General features: G+C 30.7%; 1 protein-coding gene across 1 annotated transcript in view; it reads left to right on the forward strand.

Annotated features, from left to right (window-relative positions):
• Window positions 1–21,500, forward strand: part of LOC148273748 (uncharacterized) — a gene marked incomplete at its 3' end in the record, with an annotated part of 239,749 nt that extends 218,249 nt beyond the window's left edge. Inside the window, exons 5-6 of the mRNA XM_088238266.1 lie at window positions 19,927–20,092; window positions 21,400–21,500. Coding sequence (XP_088094392.1) covers window positions 19,927–20,092; window positions 21,400–21,500 — 267 coding nt within the window. The remainder of the gene's footprint in view (window positions 1–19,926; window positions 20,093–21,399) is intronic.
• Between the last annotated feature and the right edge of the window lie 218 nt (window positions 21,501–21,718).

Genomic DNA, 21,718 nt, shown 5'->3' on the forward strand with positions numbered 1-21,718 from the left:
AACTACCAATAAAATGTAGTGACAACATTAGAGAATTTCCTATTAATTCAGATCGTTATTTTTTTCATTGACGCCGAGTTAACTGATATAATTTTTTTTTTATTTATTTTATTTTATTGAAATAAACGGCACTTAGTGCCTTTTACATATTAGTTACAAATACAATTAAATATACATACATGTAAGCATAATTATAAGTAATATAGAGCATTTAAAACAATATTATTAATTTAGAAAGTCTAAGAAATATAAACTATATAAAAGAATAAAAGATTACCAGTTATAGAATTATCGATAAAAAAAGATAATTTGGTATTAGAAATACTTTGAACCAGTTAAAAAAATAACCAAGAAGTCAATTTTGAATAACATTAAAAAATATATATATGTATTATTATTGAAAACTAATATTTAGGTAAATAATATATGTTTATGTATAAAAATATATAATGATGTAAAAAAAAATGATAAAGAGATACATATATATTTTTCTTATAAATTAATTAAGAAAAGAAACGAAAAAAAAAAAAAAAACACTAATAAAGAAGTTTAAAACAAATTTTTAACTTTATGAATGCTTTATAGATTAATATTTTTTTTGGATCATAATATTGATTTCAAAGATACCTTTTTTAATATTCTTTATCAATTTTTCTTTGCCATAATTTAAATTAAATACTTGAGTTTTTATGTGTTACAAACGTGAATGTAAAAGAGATCGTGTTTATCCACATTATAAGATTTATCAACGCAGCTTAATGTAATTGATAAAAACATGTTACCAAAAGAGAAAATTAAATTATTAACCACGCTATGAATCTTTCAAACTTCGTTTATTCAAAATGTTCAAGAATATTTAAAGAATTTATAAGTTTAATGAATAAACTTCTCTCAATTATTGAACTTTTAACATCGTGTATCGGAGGAAAATGTTCGTTGAGGAGAAGATCTCGAAGATGGGTTGTTATTGAAACTTCGTATTCAGTTGACGAACTTTCTTAATATTTCAAATCTTCAAATAAACAAGAATCTTGTACTTCAATGTTCGATTCCAGTAAATTTTTCATTGTTCTATATTTAAACGAACGAATTTAAGTAGAAAACTTAACAAATCTTTACCTTAACTATTCTGATTATTACAATAAATAGCCTGATCTTTAAAGACCTGGGCTTGGAAGGTAGGCTTAAAGCAGATGTCAAAAAAATCTCAAGTATATTAAGTTGTTCCAAAACTAATATTTAATAATCTTTATATATATATAACTAGCGGACCCGGCAGATGTTTTCCGGTCCGAACGTTGGCTTTCCTGCTACTAGCTGGTTACGCAAACGTTTTTTCGATATTTGAACTTTCCACCTACCGGGTCCAATTGTGAATCTAAACCATCCAGGCGGTTAAAGAATGACTAAATTCGCATTGGGCTTGAGTTGAGTGTCATAATTTTAAAAAGCTCAAGGTATAACGCGGTCTGATTTTTTTTATTAACAAGTATTCTCGTATTTTCTCCCCTGATTATGGCACTGGAGTAGTAATTTTTGTAAATATATTTTTTGAGCATGGCGAGGACTCTTAGCCAATCACATGAGGAGATAAAACGAAAAACTAACCCCCATAACAAATATATAAATAGTTTAAAAAAGGCAAAAATAAATAACGTGTGTCCTTATTTCTTTACTAATCTGGTTCTAGAAAAAAATATTTATTTGACCATATTTTTTTTTCAAAGTTTTGATGAATTTTTTTGTGTGTTTGAATTGTACCCGGTAGGTGGAAAATTCAAATAACAAAAAAACTTTTGCGGAACTAGCTAATAGCAAGCAAGCCAACGTCTGTCGGGTCCGCTAGTATTGTAATTAAAAAGATCCTAATTTAAATTACATTCTTCTGAAAAATAAATTATACATTTTTCCAATCTACGCTGGTAATCCAATTCTAATCTAACCCAGGGTTAAATATTAAATGTATTGATAACAATTATATTCAAAAGTTGCAAATATGATCTTGTTCACATCCGTGTAATCATTGTTGACCCAACGATTGTATATAGGTACTTCATTGAATCCACAATTTACCTGTTTGCTGCGTGGCATGTCTGAAACAGTTTATCAAGAAAAAGTATTTTAGTGCAGGTATTATGGAGTTCAGCCCCATCTTACTAACACATTAAGGGTAACTCAATAAATGCACTATAACCTTTCAAAATAAACTGTTCTACAAAGTAAAATATTTTATATTGCTCATATTTACTTTGACAATCAAGAATAACTCCCATAAGTTTGTCTTTTACCCAAAAATGGCCTCCGTACAATGCTTAGTTTTTCAATATAATATAATTCACTGAGGCAGAAAATAAATCAAAGTTTACTAGACGAATAACCTATTAAAAATTGTAAGAAAATTACCGGAATCATGTGTCACACTCTAGCGTTACGTTTTTGGTGCGTTTGTAATAATTAATTATGGCTTTTGCCAATATATTCCGCAACTGGTTTTGTTAAAACAAATGAGTTCCTCTACCAAACATACTGTTTTTTTGCTCAATATTCCTATTAGTTTAATTTTTCTGTAGTAAACCTTATAAAATAATTTTTATGTAGCTAGATTAACACTCGTCCATGTGCTTTGTAGCTACAAGACTTTTTGGTGTTAACAACTTACATACATATTGCGTTAATTAAATTTTAATATAATTATTTCTAACTTAAACTTCAACTGTGAATATAATCTAGATTTTGACAGCCCATACGCTTTGTACCTGCAAAATATGTAATCTAGATTCTATTTATAAACGATTTTTTATTAAACAATGTTTTGAGTATGTCCTAATGCTTGCAGACTGGCTGGATTTTCTCCCTAAGGAGTTATTCATATTTAAATCATATTTAAACATTGTTGAACTAACTACCTGGTAAAAGAAGAAGTATAAAAAGAAAAAAATGTTTTCAGGCGTTGCCTAGTAAGTGGATTGGTTCAGCCGGATGAATCTCACCCCCATCAAAAAGTTTTCAGCTCTTTTACTTCACAAAAGTCAACAGATATGGAAGAGTTTAGGAAATGTGGATATTTAAACATAGAGAGAATGGTGAAAGGCTAAACAGTGTGTAAAGTGGCCACTTAAATCAGCCAATGACAGGTCATAAGCCTTGTAAATGTCTTGACTCCCATATTACCTTCTCAAAACTTTTTTCCCTCTCTGTTGCAACAAATTTAAAGATTATTTATTGATTAAAAACTCTTAGTCATTTTGTTTAGCAGTTTCTGTGCAGACTAGATTTTTAAACGTCCATGCGCTCTGTAGCTGCAAGACGTATTGGAATGTTTATTGAACAGAGCCCTTGACGTGGATTTTCACAAAAATGGCGTTTTATAAATTGTTCTATTTAAATAAATAACCCACAATACCAGTAGCGCCACACCCCAAAATCAGTAAGAAATAAGGTCATTAGTCTAAATTACTCATCTCTGCAAAAATAATACTCTTACTCTTATCTTTGTAGGAATCAAAACAAGTATTAATCCACTTATGCAGCGGGGGGTCGTTTTACCTGTTAAGAGATTATAACGCGCTTAATGTTGTATTAAATCGTTTGTAATCAATCTTTCAGCTACACCTCTCACTATTTCAGCCAATTTATTTTTTGCGATATATTCATCGATCATACTCATGAAATAATGAATTAAATAAGTTTTCTACATTGTCTGTATAATAAGTGTCTGTGTTTATTCAATTTATAAATGTTGTGTTTTTATTTATTTTTTTACTTGTTATTAGCATTAAGTTTTCTCAACTTTTCCAATTGTTTATTTTTTTATATTATTATTTTGATTTGCATTTTTTGTTTCTTTTTTATAATTCAGTCAGATGAATCTCTTCACAACAATAAAGGATTCAAATCTTTAACTTCATTAAAATCAACAGATGGAAGAATTAAAGAAATATGGATATTCAAACATAGGCAAAATGGTGAATGTTACACAGTGTGTAAAGTGGCCACTTAAACCAGCTTATGACAGGACATAAGCCCTGTAAATATATGCATATTCCCTTATTTAAGGTATTTTCCATCACTGTTGTAATTTGTTGATTTAAAATATATAAAATAAAATACGTCAAGTACATGTGTTACCGTTTAAAAATTAACTTTAAATCTTATTGAAATTCAACACCTGAGCAAGTAAAACACATCATCCCTGCAAGCGAATAAACTTGCACTCATTTATATATAATTACGAATATATGAAACAGTCCATATTGAATATAATAAAAATAATGTGCGGTGTGCATTCCGAGTAATAAGATTTTTTTTTTTAGATTATTAGGTGAAGACGTTTTTGTACGTTTTTTTCAAAATTAAAAATAAACACCAAACGTAAAACAAAATAGTCAAGATTATTCGTCATTCAAAGGAAAAATTTTACCTCTATGAAACATTGCGTTTGTTTTTACGTATCTTTTATATTTTATTTGATTACAATACAAACCTTCAAAATTTAATGTCAAGTCAACGAAAATGACAATTTTCGGCATCTCCTTCTGCTTGCGTTTAATCGAGATAATAAACCTGCCGAAGCTGCTCGGAGTATTTGCGCAGTGTGGTAAAAATGATTTAAATTATTGACTGATTTGTTGCAAAATGATGAAAAAGAATACATTTTTAACTAATTTTCTGTGTCCCTTGTTCTAATAATGTTTTTCTCCTATTTCAGTTAATTTCCATTGCGTTAATTTATTTACAATAAAGACGTCAATTAACCAATATTATATCAATGCCCAAAATAAATTTTTCCATTCATGAAAAAAAAAATTGAAAACAAATTCAATTTAAAAGATCTTTAGTTTTCATGAACCAACTGTATTGCACAACCAAAAGAGAAAAACCTGTCAATAACATTGAAGTGAAGTGTCAATTTCCTTTGACGCACAGATTAAGTGAATATATAGCCTTTTGACCCAGATGTCGCATTTTTGAAATTGGAAATTGTTCTACCAAAAATCTCATTTCTATTCTATTTCAATTTACTTTTACTATGCATAAATAAATTACTTACCTACGAGTATTATAATATCTGTGGCATAAATGTTAATTGTAATATTTTTTTAAATTGACGACAATTCTAGCAAAAAAATATATTCCATCCCATAGCAATATTATATACTTAAATAATATGTACTCGTATACATATAATACAGGGTAAAGTAATACATGCATAAAGTACATTTATGGTCTTGGGAAGTATGACCACATTTCTGATTATCGTAGGCAAATGAAATGGCTCAAAATTAGGCAGCGAAGAGACTATCACTCCCTCTCACTTCTGTTCAATGTACTTCGTAGTCCTAACGCTCCTATATACCTGCGTGAAAATTTTCAACGATTATCAGTTTATGGTTTACCTCTTCGTTCTAATACTAAGGTAGTCTCTTAATACCCATCCACAATTCCTCTTTCTTCTCTAACTCATATAGTGTCCATGCGGCTCGACTGTGGAATCATCTCCCATCCACCATCAATGATGTTACTACATTATCTCTGTTTAAATCACGTTTGAAGAAACATCTCCTTTCTCTTCCTTAATCTCTCCTCATTTTTTTTTCCTCTTTCCTCTTTTTTCCTTTTTTCCATTGAGTAATAGATTTGATTTCAGGTAATTTATAAATAAATACGTTTATTTCTATTTTTATGTAATTTTAGCTTATTAATCTTTATTTTATATTGAATATGTTCTGTAACTTGAATTGTAAATATATAACTTTTATTTTATTGGTTGGTTAGAAGAAATTACCATTTGGCAATAAGCCCGCCAATGTACAAATAACATTACGAACAAAAAATTAAATAAATAAATAAAGTTGCTAATGATGGCCCGCTTGAAGAAATATTTATTTGCATTGATTAAAGATTTGACCTTATCTATCCAATGACAATAAAATAGTTTAATATGAAATCTTTATATTTTTACCTGTAATGATTTTGCAATTAATTGATTTCACTCGTAGTTCAAGCAGTCCTAAAATAACATTGATAGCTCACTTCTTTATACAGATTGCCCAATTTAAAGGCAGTGATAACCTGCTTCAGTATTTCCGTAAAAAATAAATCTTCACCACAAAACAATTTAAACAACAACAAAACAAATTAACACGAATATGTTTTAAAACATATATTATGACTACATAGAGTTTTACAATTTTGATCATTTTATTACCTGACGCTAATTCACCTTTCAGTTCATTGTATTCCATGTATCAAATTAAATTAAGTCATCAGATTCTGTTACTTTGAAATTCAACAGACATAATAATAATTATATATCAATGTTTTCTACGATATGTTTCCTTGGAAACTGGGGAACGAAATTTTCATGCAAATTCTTTTTGCCTGATATGCTGCACTTCAGCATAACATTTTTTAAATTACCCTTAAGCATACAATACAAGTTATATTGTTGACTGAACTTATCTCTGTGATAGAAAATTGTTTAAATTTAGAAATTGTATGTAAAATAGTATTTTTCTTTTTTCCCAAACGAATATTTTTTTGTTAGGTCTCTGGCATAAAATTGTCATTTTCATGTTGTTTTGCCATAATACGAGGCATGTTCAGTAAGTAAGAGTATTGTTTGTCTCTCGTGCTGTGAGATTTTTTTTCCCAAAAGTTGGCAACAGTGAGTGGTAGTGGGGAGTCTCCTGAACACAACGAGTACCCGTTTGGTTGGGACATTTTAAACCACCCTGCAAACTCCCCTGACTTAGCGCCTTCAGTTTTTTTTATTTTTTTACCTTCCTGAATGGGTGGAAAAAAATTCTTACTCATGTGGAGTTGAAACTAGAAGTCTTGAAGTGGACGAAGGAGGTGGCGGGAGAGTACTATGAGGAGGGCATCAAAAAGATTTTGCCCCAACTTACAATTTGCATAGAACGGGATGGTGACTACCTGGAAAAATAAGTAATATCTACATACAAACTATGTACTGATTTTTTAAATTTATTTTTTTAAAAAGAAAAATTGAGTACTCTTACATTTTGGATATGCCTAGTACTTATAGCAGTTTTAACAATTTTCCAATTGCAACGATGACATTGATTAACAAATTACAACAGGGATGGAGAAGCCCTTTAAATGCCAAGACTTCCATATTCCCTTTTTTAAGGTTTTCTTCATCCCTGTTGTAATTTGTTAATCTTAAAGACTCCCAAAGGAGTGAAATCCAGTCTTTAGTCTACAAACATTTGGACAAACTAAAATATTGTAATGAAACCAACTGGTCCAAGGAGAAGTTTAAGAATTGGAAAATTGTTTTCAGGCGTTGCCTAGCATGTGAAATAATTCAGTCAGATGAATCTCTTCACAACAATAAAGGTTTCAGCTCTTTAATTTCACTAAAATCAACAGATGGAAGAATTGAAGAAATATGGATGTTCAAACATAGGCAAAATGGTGAATGTTACAGAGTGTGTAAAGTGGCCACTTAAACTAGCCAATGACAGGTCGTATGCCATGTAAATGCCAAGACTTCCATATTCCCTAATTTAAGGTATTCTCATCCCTGTTGTAATTTGTTAATCTTAAAGACTCCCAAGGATGTGAAATCCAGTCTTTTGTCTACGAACATTTGGACAAACTCAAATATTGTGATGTCATTGATGTTTTAATCTTCAATTATTGAAACATAAATAGCGGGCAATCATTGAATTAAACAATTTGATAAGATACAGTTAATGCATACATAACAACACCAAAAGATAAGTATTTATCCATAAGAAATTAACAATAGTACCTTCTGTGGCTTTTTATTTATCAGTAAAAACATGCATATATTACAATTTAAGAAACGTACAATGTATTTAACTATGTAAAACCTTAACAAACTTCATAAGAAATTATAACGTGCCGTAAATCAATAACTTGCGGTATAACTTGCGAAAAATTTCAAAAGTTTTATCGAATAAACAATTCAATAACCAACAATATTGCGTTTGTTAGAATGATGTGAAGTGATGTTTCTAATATCCAATCCTTAACCGGTTAAGTGCCATGGGCGCGTTAACGCGCTCTCCGTTTCCTTGTTCGGGTACAAAAATAATGCGTAAAGACGCGTTCTTTTGTACGCGTTATACGCGTCGAGGTCGAGTTTTATAGATTTCGTACACTCGGAGACATTTGTTAGAAGCTAGGGAACGATGGATTTTTTAAATTATTGACACGACATAGTGGTTCACACGAGAGTTTCTAAAAATTGCCTTAAATTTCGCGGCCTGCTAGGAACTGCCATAGAAATACGTTGTAGCGGCACAGAAAAGGTTAAAATGGCAAAACCGTGCCACTTTCTTATTCTTCGTCAGACTACAGCCTAAAAAGTGCTCCGATTTAGGATCAACCATAGAATAATGATGTGCATTTTTGCATGCATAACTTGCATCGGATTTTGAATGACTGAACGAAAGGTTATTGTCCCGATTACTATAGCCCATTCTCGCAAATAAAACTACTACCAGATTTAGTTATTATAACTTACCATAATTTGATTCTCTGGTGTTCCGCGTGGACCTAAGTTATCAACCATAAATTTAATCACATCAATCCGAAGTTTCGAGTCTACGGTCTGGCCGCGCCGCGCCGCGCCGTCGCGCCGTATTAAACTTTATAAACTAATAATCATATCGTTCGGATACACTTCTCCTCATATTGTTGACTGGAAGGAAGGATGGGTTGTTACATAACTCGACATATACACTGAGGTTTCTGGTCAGGCTGTAATGCAATAAGTGTGGCTGGAATATCTACAGACGCGTCGCGACGCCGACGCCTTACGCGACATCTTGCAAGATTTGAAATTGCGAAGAGATAATTAAAGTTTACAAATCATAACTAGAGGATAAGAGTATTTATTTCACAGTTTTCAAATGTACTGAGGTTCTTTGTTTTAGGTCCTGACTTACTAGGACATTCCTGTTTTTAGGCAAGACCTTTTTTTTACATATTTTATTCAATGATGCTTAAAAAACTAAAATTATAATATTGATATAAAAAATAAAGAATAAAAATAAATTAGAAAACATATCGACAATAATAAAAATTGAAGCATAAATACAAATTAGAAAATATATCATTAATAAAAATTAAACAATGACACCTCGTATATAATTTAGATAACATACCGATGATTATAAAAGTTTAAGCATAAATACAAATTAAAAAAACATTTAATTAATAGTTTAAAAATGAAACATATATGTAATGAAAAAAAACCAGATAATTATAAAAATTGATGCATTAATATAAATTAGTAAATTTACCATTTACAAATCAAAAAAGATACATAAATGGAAATACTAATAAAAATAAGAAATGCATGTTTGTTAATATTTATATTTAACCATTTTCTGATTTTTTATGTGTACCGGTTTCGAGACGTACCCGTCTCTTCGTCAATACACTCACTACACCAATATGCAAACACTAAAACACATTCACCTTTACCATCACTGTTGTACAAATTATTTACGAAAAAATACATTAATTATATACAGAGTTTAAGGGGGTGCAAACACTACAATATCCGAACGTGCACTAAAATTTAGTTAATAATATTCAGCGATATGTTTATAGACGCAGGTACGTCTCGAAACCCGTACACATAAAAAGTCGGTAAGTGATGAAAAAAACAATATTTACTAACATTAATTAAATTGTTTGACTGCAAAGTAAATGCGTTAAACATAAATAATAATAAAAACATTTAAACAAATACAAATTACAAAACATAAAAAAAAATAACAGAAATTTTGAAAAACTATAGTGATATTTTTGATCACAAAAATAATTTGCAGGGTGTGAAAAAGTCCTTTTTCACTTAACTGACGTCGCTTTTATGTCAGAGTCCATGTTAAAAACCGGAAAAATGGAATAGTACTTTAATTAATTATAAAAATAAAAGACGAGTGATACTTTAACCCACAAATTTGGAATATCCAGTGACATCTTCGAGAGTGGTATCTTTATTAAGGAGTTCAATGTATTTATACAAAACAGAGGTAAGGATAGAGAATTCAAAGTTATATGAAAGTAAATTAAATAAAGTTATTTTTATCTTAAGGATCATTTTCAAAAAAAATTTCTTCGGGTTAACTAATGAGTTGATATAAAAGATTTAAGGAATAAATTCTTTTTTTTTTTTTTTCTCTACTATACAGCCTGTAACTGGGAGGATGGATCATTGGTGGCAGAGCGATGGAGGACCTCAATGCCTATCGATTTAACCCCTATGTATGATCCGCGATATTCAGTCGTTAAAAAGTTATTCGGTTTTTTTTTTTAATTAGAATAAATCCGATTTTTAACTGGATATCCCAAGTTCAGCCAAACTATGAAGTCTACAATCGTAATTTTTTTTCAAGTAGCTTAACTGATGTGAAAATGGTTATTTAACACTATTTTTTTTTTAAATTTTTATTAGTAAATTTCCTAAAAGTTACATGTTTTTAAAAAAGAGTCTATACATATCTACTTTTACACATCTAATAAATGTTAGCACTGTAACTCTCCAAAAAAGAGACTAACTCTTGTGCTTGGAGAGTGACTTACACTGTTGTAGTTGTTTTTTGTTTATTGTAAGTTTTTATATAATTTTAAATTTGAGTACATGAGAAAAAAATAAAAACAGGATTTATAAAGAAAAAACATAAAACAATAATACATTCATACTTATTAAAATGTAATGTAGTTTTTACACGTGTTCAAAAAATTTCTTTAGATTTACTTTAAATTTATTTATTGTTAAATTATTTTTAATAGTTTTTAGTTCATTGTGAAGATTATTAATTGATGTGTGCATCTAGGTGGTTTTTGAATACATTTACTGAACTAGCACCAATCACTTTCTCAGGAAGGCCATTCCATTTCTCCACAACTTGGTTTGTCAGTAAGTTCTTCCTGGGGTTGGATGAAAAGGAGGTTGTGTTGAGTTTTAATGAATGACCTTTGAGATGGCGGTTTCCATTCATAGTGAACATTGATTTCAACTTGGGTGCATAATATTGCTCAGTTAAGATTTTGAACGTTTCAATCAAGTCACTACGCTGCTTCCGCTCTTCCAGTGAACTTAACCCAAGATCCCCTAAGCGGTCCTCATATGATTAAACTTATATTTAAACTACCATTTTAGTTACTCTTCTCCAGACTTTCTCCATCAACTCCTTGTTTTTTTTTTAATAGTTGTTACGGTTGGAAAATAATTGACAAGTTTTAAGTACTGAGTTATTAAATAATTGATAAAATTGATCCACAGAAATCAGGTATACAAACGTCTTGCAGCTAAGACTCCTTATTTCTGGCTGCGATACGATCCAGCTTACTATTTAATGATGCCCACACAGACACACACCTGAACACTTACTCCTACATTAATACACATAAACACACATCTACACTTACTCTCATAGAAATACACATAAACACACCCTTTTGTTGTAACACAATTTAATAATATGTATGATTCTTATTTATAAACTTTGCTGGTCTGTCTTTAAACTGTATTTTTTTAATGTTACTATAATATTGTTGACTGTTTGTTTTTTTTAAATAAATAAATAAATCAATTAATAATAACTGCCTTTGACTATAAAGTAAAAGGTTTACATTTTACCAGTAGATTTTGTGTTATTAGCTCGAGTATTGCTGGGAAATGGAGCGGCTTTTCTACATTTGCTAATTAATTTATTGACTGATAACAATTAAATATTATTAAAAACTATCATTTTTAATCCACTCGTGGTCCCGTGTATAGTGTTGTAGACTCACGAATCAAAGATCTGAGGTTCGCACTCCGTTCTACCACACATTGATTCACATTTTCTGATGGTGAGTTATTTACAACTCGCTAAAAAAAGGCCCCCAAAATTAAAATGTTTCATAAAATCCTAAGTTAATTAAGGTTTTTTTAGATAAATTCGCTGTTCTGTAAAGTTTTTTTTTTTAATTTTCTGTTCTACAAGATGTTTTCTTTCAACTTTTATATTTTATTTTATTACATATGGTGTATCTATGCAGCAGAGGCGAATCGTCAAAGTAAGCGATTATGCACAGCTTACCATTATAATTGACTTTTAATAATAATAATTTATAGCAACCATGTTTACGGGGAAAAAAAAGTAATTGTAATTTATTATAAATCACCGTTGATATCTTTCTACAAAAAATATCAATGAAGCGCGCCTAGCCCATTCTTACTGAACGATGAAACTAGCCGATTACCTCAGCTTATTCTTCCATACAAAAAAGTACACGTATTTTTCGTCTTTAACCCAAGTTGGCTTTTTTAGTACTTAAACAAACTTGCAGATTACAAATATTTTTAGAAGATTCTCTATTTGGAAACTAATATTTCGAACATTATTTCCGAAGGACTATTTTTCTTTGATGGGATACCGTTGATATATTATGTATCACATAGGACAGGTGGCGTTCGCAGTGGCCGTTTTAGGCATTATTCATTTTTAAAGAAATCGGCCAGTGCTCATGTCTTGACAGTACTGTCAATGACAGATCATAATGGAAATATCTGCGGAATGTCATTGTGGGATTTGTTAATAAACTTTTGTGCAAGTATTGTATTAAAATAGTGTAGAATAAAACTACGTTTATCGCGTGGTTAATAATAATTGTTATTTGAGTTGATTTTCACAGAATTACAAAAAAATAGTCATTTATAATTACATTACTTACATGTTATGTAAGTACTTATATGTAGTACAAATTAATGAACATTTTTAATAGATTACCTATAAAATAAATCACGGCTCGCCACTGCTATGCAGTGCCCTATGCACCACTGAGTTTAGAAAAGGGAATAATAATGATGTAGTAAAACATAAGCGTTATTGTTTTTTTAATATTATTCATAATGAACTACTTGGGATTTGTACCGTACCGCAGTCGACTAATAAGTATTACTTTATTGATTATAAGTGAAAATTTGACCTCCGCGGTCTCTTAATCTACCCGGGCCAACAACTTACTTTGTTTATTGTTGAACCGAGTACGTTTTGGTTACATTTTTTTCCTTTAAATTTTATTATTGCTCAATTGGTGTGTATTTTCTCAGAAAAACAGAAGCAATTATTTATTGCGATCAATAAATGGGTTTCCGGTGCATACACAACCTAACCCAACCTAACCCAACCTCCCCCCAGGTCCGGTATAGCCACCCCTTAGCGGACTAACAACAAATCTCTTTGATCTTTTATTTTCCTCCGGCCATTTTTGTGTAGGTACGAATTTCACACACAGGGGTATATTCTGAACGTAGGAGAGAACTGGTAACGGAAGGCTAAAAAACAGGGGTATTTCAAATTTATTGTGATTGCAATATAATATCTCTGGTGTTAATTGTGTTATAATTTCCATGCAAGGGAGCGTTATTTGGGAGCTTAGTCTGTTGATCGTATATCACGGAACCATAAATAATCTAATATGTTTTAAATTACTAAAACTCTTTATACCATATGCAAAAGAACGGTTACTTGTTGTGCAATTATGTAAATTTATTTATTACAAATTTTTAGCATGTTCAGATAATTTATTGAATTTTATTGATAACATGCAACTCGATACTTCGTGGTTAATGGTGATGTAAAAATTTTTGTTTTATAATTCAATCAATAATTTTAATCGATTGAAACTGTTTTATTTTGTACCCAAATTGTTATTATAATTTTTTTTTTATGACATGACAAGACAATAGGTAGATCAAATAAATATGCATATATAAACAGTTTTATTTAAATGTTTTGAATTACTTTATGCCTTATAGTTATGTGTATGTATGTATGTAAATAAATATATAATTACTACATAAAAGTAGTTATATATATAATTAATTTTTTTTGAAAAATTATAACACATTTAGGCCAAAATATAAAGTTTACTGTAGGTATTTTTTAGTGTTAGTAAATAATATGTAAAAAATTAAAATGATTTTTATAGCATCCAAATAATGTAAGTTGTTTTTATTTTTCCGCCAAAATCTTTTTAGTCTAAATGCTGATAATAAAAAACAAAACACATCAATTTCTCCATACTCGCGTCCAAGGCGGTGTAGTCCGACAATTGTAAAATAAGAGAAACAATGGTAGACTGCAATTTTTTACATCTATTTGGTGCTTTGATGCGTATCAGTTTCGTTAAACCAGGTCGTTTAAAAATATAACCATCACTATTTTCTATTTATCAAAAAATATTTTAGTTTAAAGTTTTATTTAATCAAAATCAGTATAATTGCTTGTTGTTGTTGTAAAATTATCACTCAAAATGCATGTGTATTTTTATTTCTAGCAAAAAAAATTTGGGAGTCAAACGTAAAACATTATGCATACCGTTTAATGTTCCGTACGCTAATGACACACTACTGCGGAAGTGATAATTACTGCACACTTATTTTGTAGCAACCCTGTAGCGTACCGTAATAGCAAAAAGATTAAAAGCAGTTCTTGGTTTCGCTGTTCATACTTGTACAAGTAAGAGTAAATCGGGGGTCTTCAAATTAAGGCCCGCGGGCCAAAACGGACCGTGAGCTTTTTGACCCGAAGAATCGGGGTGTGGTCCCGTAGTTAGTATCGTGTACTCACGGATCAGAGGTCTACGGTTCAAACCCTACTCTCGCCCAACTTGATGTTAATTTTCTAATAGGTAGTTATTTAAAACTCGTTGAAAATGGACCTCAAAGTTAAAATATATTTGTAAATTATAAAAACGCAAGTACTTTTTTGCGAGGTGTGTTTAAAGATCCGTTAAACCAGCAAATGACAGATCAAAAGCCATGCCCGACTTTCATATTCTTTTTTAAAAACGAAATTTTAATCTGTAGCAAAATTGATTATTTGAAATTTTATCTATTTCATTTTTCATTTTCCTTTATTTATTTTTTAGTTACATTGAGAAAATTACACAGTATCCAATCAATTCTCAACACATTACAAAATAAACATATCATATTTAATAAATGAAAAAGAGAAAAGAAAAAAGTCATGTAAAATTGACATACATATTACAATTGGGAAATTGCCCTCCTAAGAGAAATCCCACTGTCATTAAATATATTGACATCCGAGGCGATACGATTGAATAACATGATTGCTCTACCTACCGGCATAACCATTGGCAGGTTGGTTCTGCATCGTGGTAGGTAGAACAACCTGTGTTGCTTTTGTCGAAGATAATAAATATAGAATCAACTGCTCCACAAGTGTAAAGCTTATGTTAGGTTTTTGTTCTTTCATTATGCGTTTTGTAATATAAATGTACATAAATTAATTTTAACTGAACATTTTGTTAATTGTTTCTCTTTATTAAGTTAGTCTTCTTTGTTTATTGTTATTCTCAAATGAAAAAATATTTAAAAAAAAAAGTATATTGTTAAGTGTCCTAGGCACCGGTAACCCCAGTGAGGTCACATTATTTTCATTATTAATTAATGTTTGTAAGACAAAAAATATGAATAAATAAAATTATCAGGGACAAATAGACCGAATTCATTCAGAATATCGGAATTATGTATGCGACCACCAATGAGTTAAAAAAAGTGAACACCCAAATGAATATCCCTTCTCCCCAACAATGATTGGTAGCCCAGCATTCCTAGTTAGAAGTCAGTCGGGAAAAGCCGTAAAAAAAGTTATTTGTTATGATACGTCGTACTTGTCTCTTGACCAAAAAGTTGCACACCCCTGAAGTAAACTGTGACGTGTACTGGTAGTGGGCACAGACCACCCATTTGTGCTCGGAATTATTGTTGCTGTGGCTTGCTAACTTATGAAACCATTGTGTGCCGGATATTGTAGATAAACGGGCAGATATGTACGCTCAGCAAATACGTACGTGTTTGTACCTTACTATACCTATGTTTGGTACTGGTGTCTTCTTTAGCGTACTCCTGTTATGTATCTACCGTACTGTACTAATGCTGCCTCGGAAATTTCAGTTTAAAAGAATCAGATACTCGCATGTAGGTACATTTTAAGCAGCATTCTATTTGTGTATGTACGTGCAATAATCATCATCAAAATTACCTTTCCGCACCGCCCTTAAGAAACGCTTGAAACATTATTTCATATCCCCAGAATCATGAACACCTAGAGTTTTTACTGCTTTTTTTTTCTCAAATATATTTTGGTATCCCTTTTTCTTTTCTTGGTTTCTCTTTCACTCTCCTTCCAAACTCATTATCTGATCCCACATTCCTCAGCATTTAAATACGTATAACATAATTAACTTAAAAAATATACATATTTATGCTAATATGTGTCAGCCTTATCTCCCAATAAAAAAACAGCTGTTATTTTTAGTAAATTAGGTTTTTTTTTAATTTCATTTTTTCATGTCCATGTATATTTTGAAATAAATTTATGGTTTTTTGGTACAAAATTAGAACCAATCTCTTCTTTTGATCTGTCTGTTTTTTAGATGGCTGGAAGATATTGCTTTTATCAATAAGTCCGACAAAGTACTTATTATTTGTACTTGCAGTTTTTAGTAAATAAAACAGTGCATAGAGCACTGCATGGTACACCAATCACAACACTTAATAATTGTTGTCGCATAAAGCTAAGATAACTGTCCGGTACCAGTCCAGGGACTATGAGATATTTTTGTGTGAAAACACCCTAAATTTATTGCAACAGAGAGGGAAAACATTTTTGAGAAGAGAATAAGTAACTCTAGGCATTTTTAGGACGTATTTTTTGCCAGTTTAAGGGGCCACATTACACACTGTGTAACATTCACCATTCTACCTATGTTTAAACATCCACATTTCCTCAATTCTTCAATCTGTTGACTTTTGTGAAGTAAAAAAGCTGAAACCTTTATCATATGGGTGAGATTCATCCGGCTAAACCAATTCACCTACTATGCAACGCCTGAAAACAATTTTCCAATTTGTACACTTCTTCTTTTACTGTTAGTTGAAATTAAAAAACACCGACTCGTAATTGGCCCGCAACAAATTACACGCGCACGCACTTTGACAGGTTTTGACGAGTCACAGCGTAAATTTAGTGACAAAAGCTTCTGAGTGAAGTTAGTGTCATAAAACTACTTTTTTCCTTAATGGATCAAATTTACAAAAATCAAATGAAAAAATATTTTATAAAAGATTGAACATAGATTAGAATCAGTGGGCAAAATATCCATTAAGGGCAAAATTGGACGGTTTCGCGATAATCCGTATAAAAGTAGTAGGCAAAGAAAATAATTAACAAATTCAATTCAAAATATCATTTAATAAACATTTCATTTAATTTCTTGCTTTTATATTTACTCATCATCATTATTTTTGTAAGTAAAATACAATTTTGCGCTCCCGCTTGCCTTCATTTAGTCTATATAACACTTTTACCTAGAGTCTTTTACCTTCTTAGTTTGTCAGCATTTTTGTACTGTTTGAATCGTTGCGCGTTGCTTTAAATAGTTAAATTTAAGTGAATGTATCTAATTGGATGGCAGACTTTACTACGTATTTTCTATGCATAAGTATTGTAATCTGTACATCTGATGGTATCACAAATATTTTTTTTACAAAATTAACAAAATGTATTTTATTTGTTTGTTCATTATTGACAAAAAGGGTTTATTTCATCCATGGAATTAAGTTTACCTTTCGAAACGTTATCAGTCAGGTTTGTATCTATGGTAAACACGTCATCCATTTTGCGGACCGAATCAATCTTTTTCGTTTTAATAAATCACACGTGGGAGTTTGGGACTCGTCCCAGGTGAGTTAGGAGCATTGTCTGCTTACTGGAGATTAGATAACCGCCGTCTTCGGATGATGGAGGACGCTGTTCTGATGATTTATCTTCCCCGAAGTCACTAGATCATCCGGCCCTTGTAATGCCAGGGATTTATTTTTACGCCGAGCCCATGAATTTGCGTAGTTTGTTATTAATGAAGTGTTGTTTTTATCATTTGCAAGTCATTCGATTTGACAGAACTGTTTTTTCCCCCACTTTTTTTAAATTTATGCTACCTAAGTAAAAAAAATGTATAATATCAATTAAAAGTACCAGGAGAAAAAAAAAATCCGAAGACATTTTAAACATCAATGTTTGAGTAGGTTCAAATGCTTGCTGACCTGCTGGATTTCCTCCCTAGGGAGTTATTTTATAACTTTATTTCAATTTAGTTTAAATTTATTTCAACAGAGAGGGAAAACATTGTTGAGAAGGGAATATGAAAGTCTAGGCATTTAGCCGGATGAATCTCACCCACATAATAAAGGTTTCAGCTCCTTTACTTCATAAAAGTTAACAAATGGAAGAGTTGAATAAATGTGGAAATGTGGCAAAATAGTAAATGTTACACAGTGTTTAAAGTGGCCACTTGAACCAGCTAATAACAGGTCATAAGCCCTGTAAATGCCTAGACTTCCATATTCTATTCTCAACAATGTTTTCCCTCTCTGTTGAAATAAATTTTAATATATTTTAAACATTTTGTAGACTATATTATGAACCAAAAAACCCTAAAAAAAATTATAAAAATAATCTAAATATAGGTAAAAACAGAGTTGATTGTTCACTTTATCTTGTAAACATGTCGATCAACGTATTTCATAATAATGTAATATTGAAATATCATGTTTTTTATTTAAAACAACAAATTAATAAGGGTCCCTGAAATACTGTAGAGTAAAAACATGATTTTCGTACTTACAAGGAGCATAAAAATATTTTTTTTATAAATAATTCAAAAGTGAAAAGGATTTATTGCATTGACCACGCCCTTAATACGACACGATTCGGTTAAATTTTCACCTTTGTTTGTGAGCGCTTTTATTGAAATAGAACGTCGTCACGAATCTTGACGTCACAATTGTCAAGGCCGTCAATGTTGCGTTTTTGTAGAGACGTATTATTAAAAAAATAAATTTTAAAGTTATGCATGAAAACTTTTAATAATATCTATATTAATTTGTGTGTATAGGTGTTTTCTCATCTGCACTGCAGAACCTTTATCTAGAAGTTTCGGAAAGGTCAATTTTAGCAAGGTGTTTGTTCAATCTGCAGTGCCCTGGGCGAGCTCTAGTGATAATCCTCACTTGATGAGGCTGAGCTTTATTAGGTCAAAAGCAACACTTTGCGAGTACCCTTTTATCAGTTCCTTCGCATGGTGCTAACCAAGTACTTTTTACCAAGGCATTAAACTATGCACTATCACCATAGTAGTTGCACAAAAACTATAAAACCTACGTGCTAATAGGACACATGCTATAAGAAGCTTACACGTTGCTCAAGTGCTCATTGGTTTTAATAACCTTTATTTATATATAAACAATTCCCATTTTCAGTAAAACACATGTTACATTTTTCTCCCTATTATTATTTTTATTTTTATTTTTTTTACAATAAACATAATAATGATACAGAGTAGTAAAAAAATAAAGCATAATTACATGTCAATGAAAAACATATTAATAGAAAAATAGTAAACAAAAAATCCCACAAAGGCATGGCCTGTTCGTGGGTATACAAGAAAATGTTAATGAATTTTTGCTCCCATAGTAAATAATGGACAGTTATAATATTTTTGTAAAACATAAGAAAGAAAAAAATTAAAATATTCTGTAAAAGATAAAATGGTATTTTTTTATGCTATTTATAGTAATTAAAAAAGGAAATAAAAAATATTTTTAAAAAACACAAAAATATTCCTCATTATTAAAGGGCAACAAAATAAATCATAGAAAAAAGAGTTCATATCTTTAGTTTGAATCCAGGGTGGTGCATGTTTTTTAAAAGAAAGAAAATTTTGAAAGTTTGGAATCAATGAAATGTTATCAGTAAAAAAAGAATGAAAATTTTTTAACCGTTATTAATATTGTATTATTGATTATCTCGATAAACTGAAAGTATTTTTCCATTGTTTCAGATGCCGGAGTTATTCGATTTGATTTAACGCAGTTATTTGAAAAGAAGCAATCAAATTCAAGTTTGAGAGTACTTCAAAACCGATTACCCAGCGCTGTTGTATGTATTCCAGCGTATATTGCGAGCAACCTAACGGCCTGGAACGCAACTCAAGTAAATGTCGAGAGGTAAAATATTCCAGTATTTACAATATCAATTTGTGCGTAGTAAATTGAAAATAAATTATCCGTAATATTCCAAAATTACACCTCTTCCACTCCTAAATCCAAATAACCAACGTAATACCTAGACTTAAGCTAAAACAGAAAGCATTCGATTAAAAAAAAACATTTTCATCGTGTTTTTATTTATTTAAAGGCGCAGCTAATAGTGAAACAATCAGGAACGACCCATACGTGAAAATTTATATGCTCAAGCCCGACCGTTAAGTAAACAAGCTGTTTGTGAATACTATATGCTCCAACCAAGGAGCGGACATGACAATACGGTATCAATAACCATTCAAATTCGGCCAATGTATTAATAATGTAATAATGAAATATTAATATTTTCATAAACCTTAAATATATATTTAAACGATTTTAACGTTTTCAAAGAACATAAATATATTTATTATGCACGGTATTTTTGGCCCAGGCCGCAAAACTTCAGAGGAAATATTTTTGCAGTCAATTTTAAGAAAAATCTAAAACCTTTTTTTTTTCTAAAACAATTTTTTCCTAAGAAAAAATATAATGATTGCCATTTAAAAATGATACCAATCCTTAATCTCTTGGACTAGTATCCCTCCTACAAACCCCTTCCCTTCCCCTACCCAGTCGCTTTCTTATTCTACGTCCAATGCGTATCGCTTCGTTGGACAAATACGCTTTAAAGCTCAATTTAAAAAATAACCTTTTTCGTTTTCGTTTCAAAAAAATCATTACGATATTTTTATAAGTGCGTCATTATTTTTTCCCCGCGAAAAGGCCCTGAAAAATTGTGTATTTCGGCAGGTCAATTGATCTTAAAGTAATCGACAAAAGTTAAAAAAATATTAGTTTAAACAAAGATGATAAAATTTCTTAATAATATTTAAAAACCGGGTGAAGGTTTGTGTGATATAATGTGACTGTAATAAAAATATTTATATGTTCTTGTTACAGTCCTATTGAACTCATATTTTCTCATTATTTCACGCCGAAATAGGTCAATAGTCACTTCAAGCACACATAAAATACCTTTCGCATTCACTATTACATCTTATCTTCTTCTTCTTTTTCACATCCGCTCCTAAGTGATGTATGTAGACATCACCAGTTGGCTCCAGGAGAACCCATCGCTAGCCAGCACTAAATGTTATTACCGCAGTCGTAGGAAACCCTAGCTTTACTCTCAAAACTCAGAAGTTTGCAGTTCGATACTTTATATTTTCATGAAAACTGTTTATCTTACGTTTCAAAGGATATTTGTTTATTTCTTATTTATTTAACAGGTACTCTCCGGGCGAAGAGATGGCAAAAGCAATTAAAAAACTTGACGAAAGAAAAGTTTCATATGTTTCGTGTAGTGGAGATACCGACCTTCATATACATGGTAAGTAGAAAACTAAAATGTTTATCTCTTTTGGCTTAAGTGCTATTTCTGTTAAGTTAATGTTTGGGAACAAAATCATTACGAGTATCATACACATAAACAACTAACAGAAAAACATAGGTAATAGGATTCAAATTTATTGCAACAAAGAAGGAAAACATTTTTGAGAAGGTTGCACTGTTGCAATAAATACGAATAACTCCCTAGGGAGGAAATCC

Source organism: Micrasema longulum, unplaced genomic scaffold (genome assembly GCF_059751315.1).
Source record: "Micrasema longulum isolate JH-2025_06_02 unplaced genomic scaffold, ASM5975131v1 h1tg001847l, whole genome shotgun sequence".
NCBI classification, from domain to species: Eukaryota; Metazoa; Arthropoda; class Insecta; order Trichoptera; family Brachycentridae; genus Micrasema; species Micrasema longulum.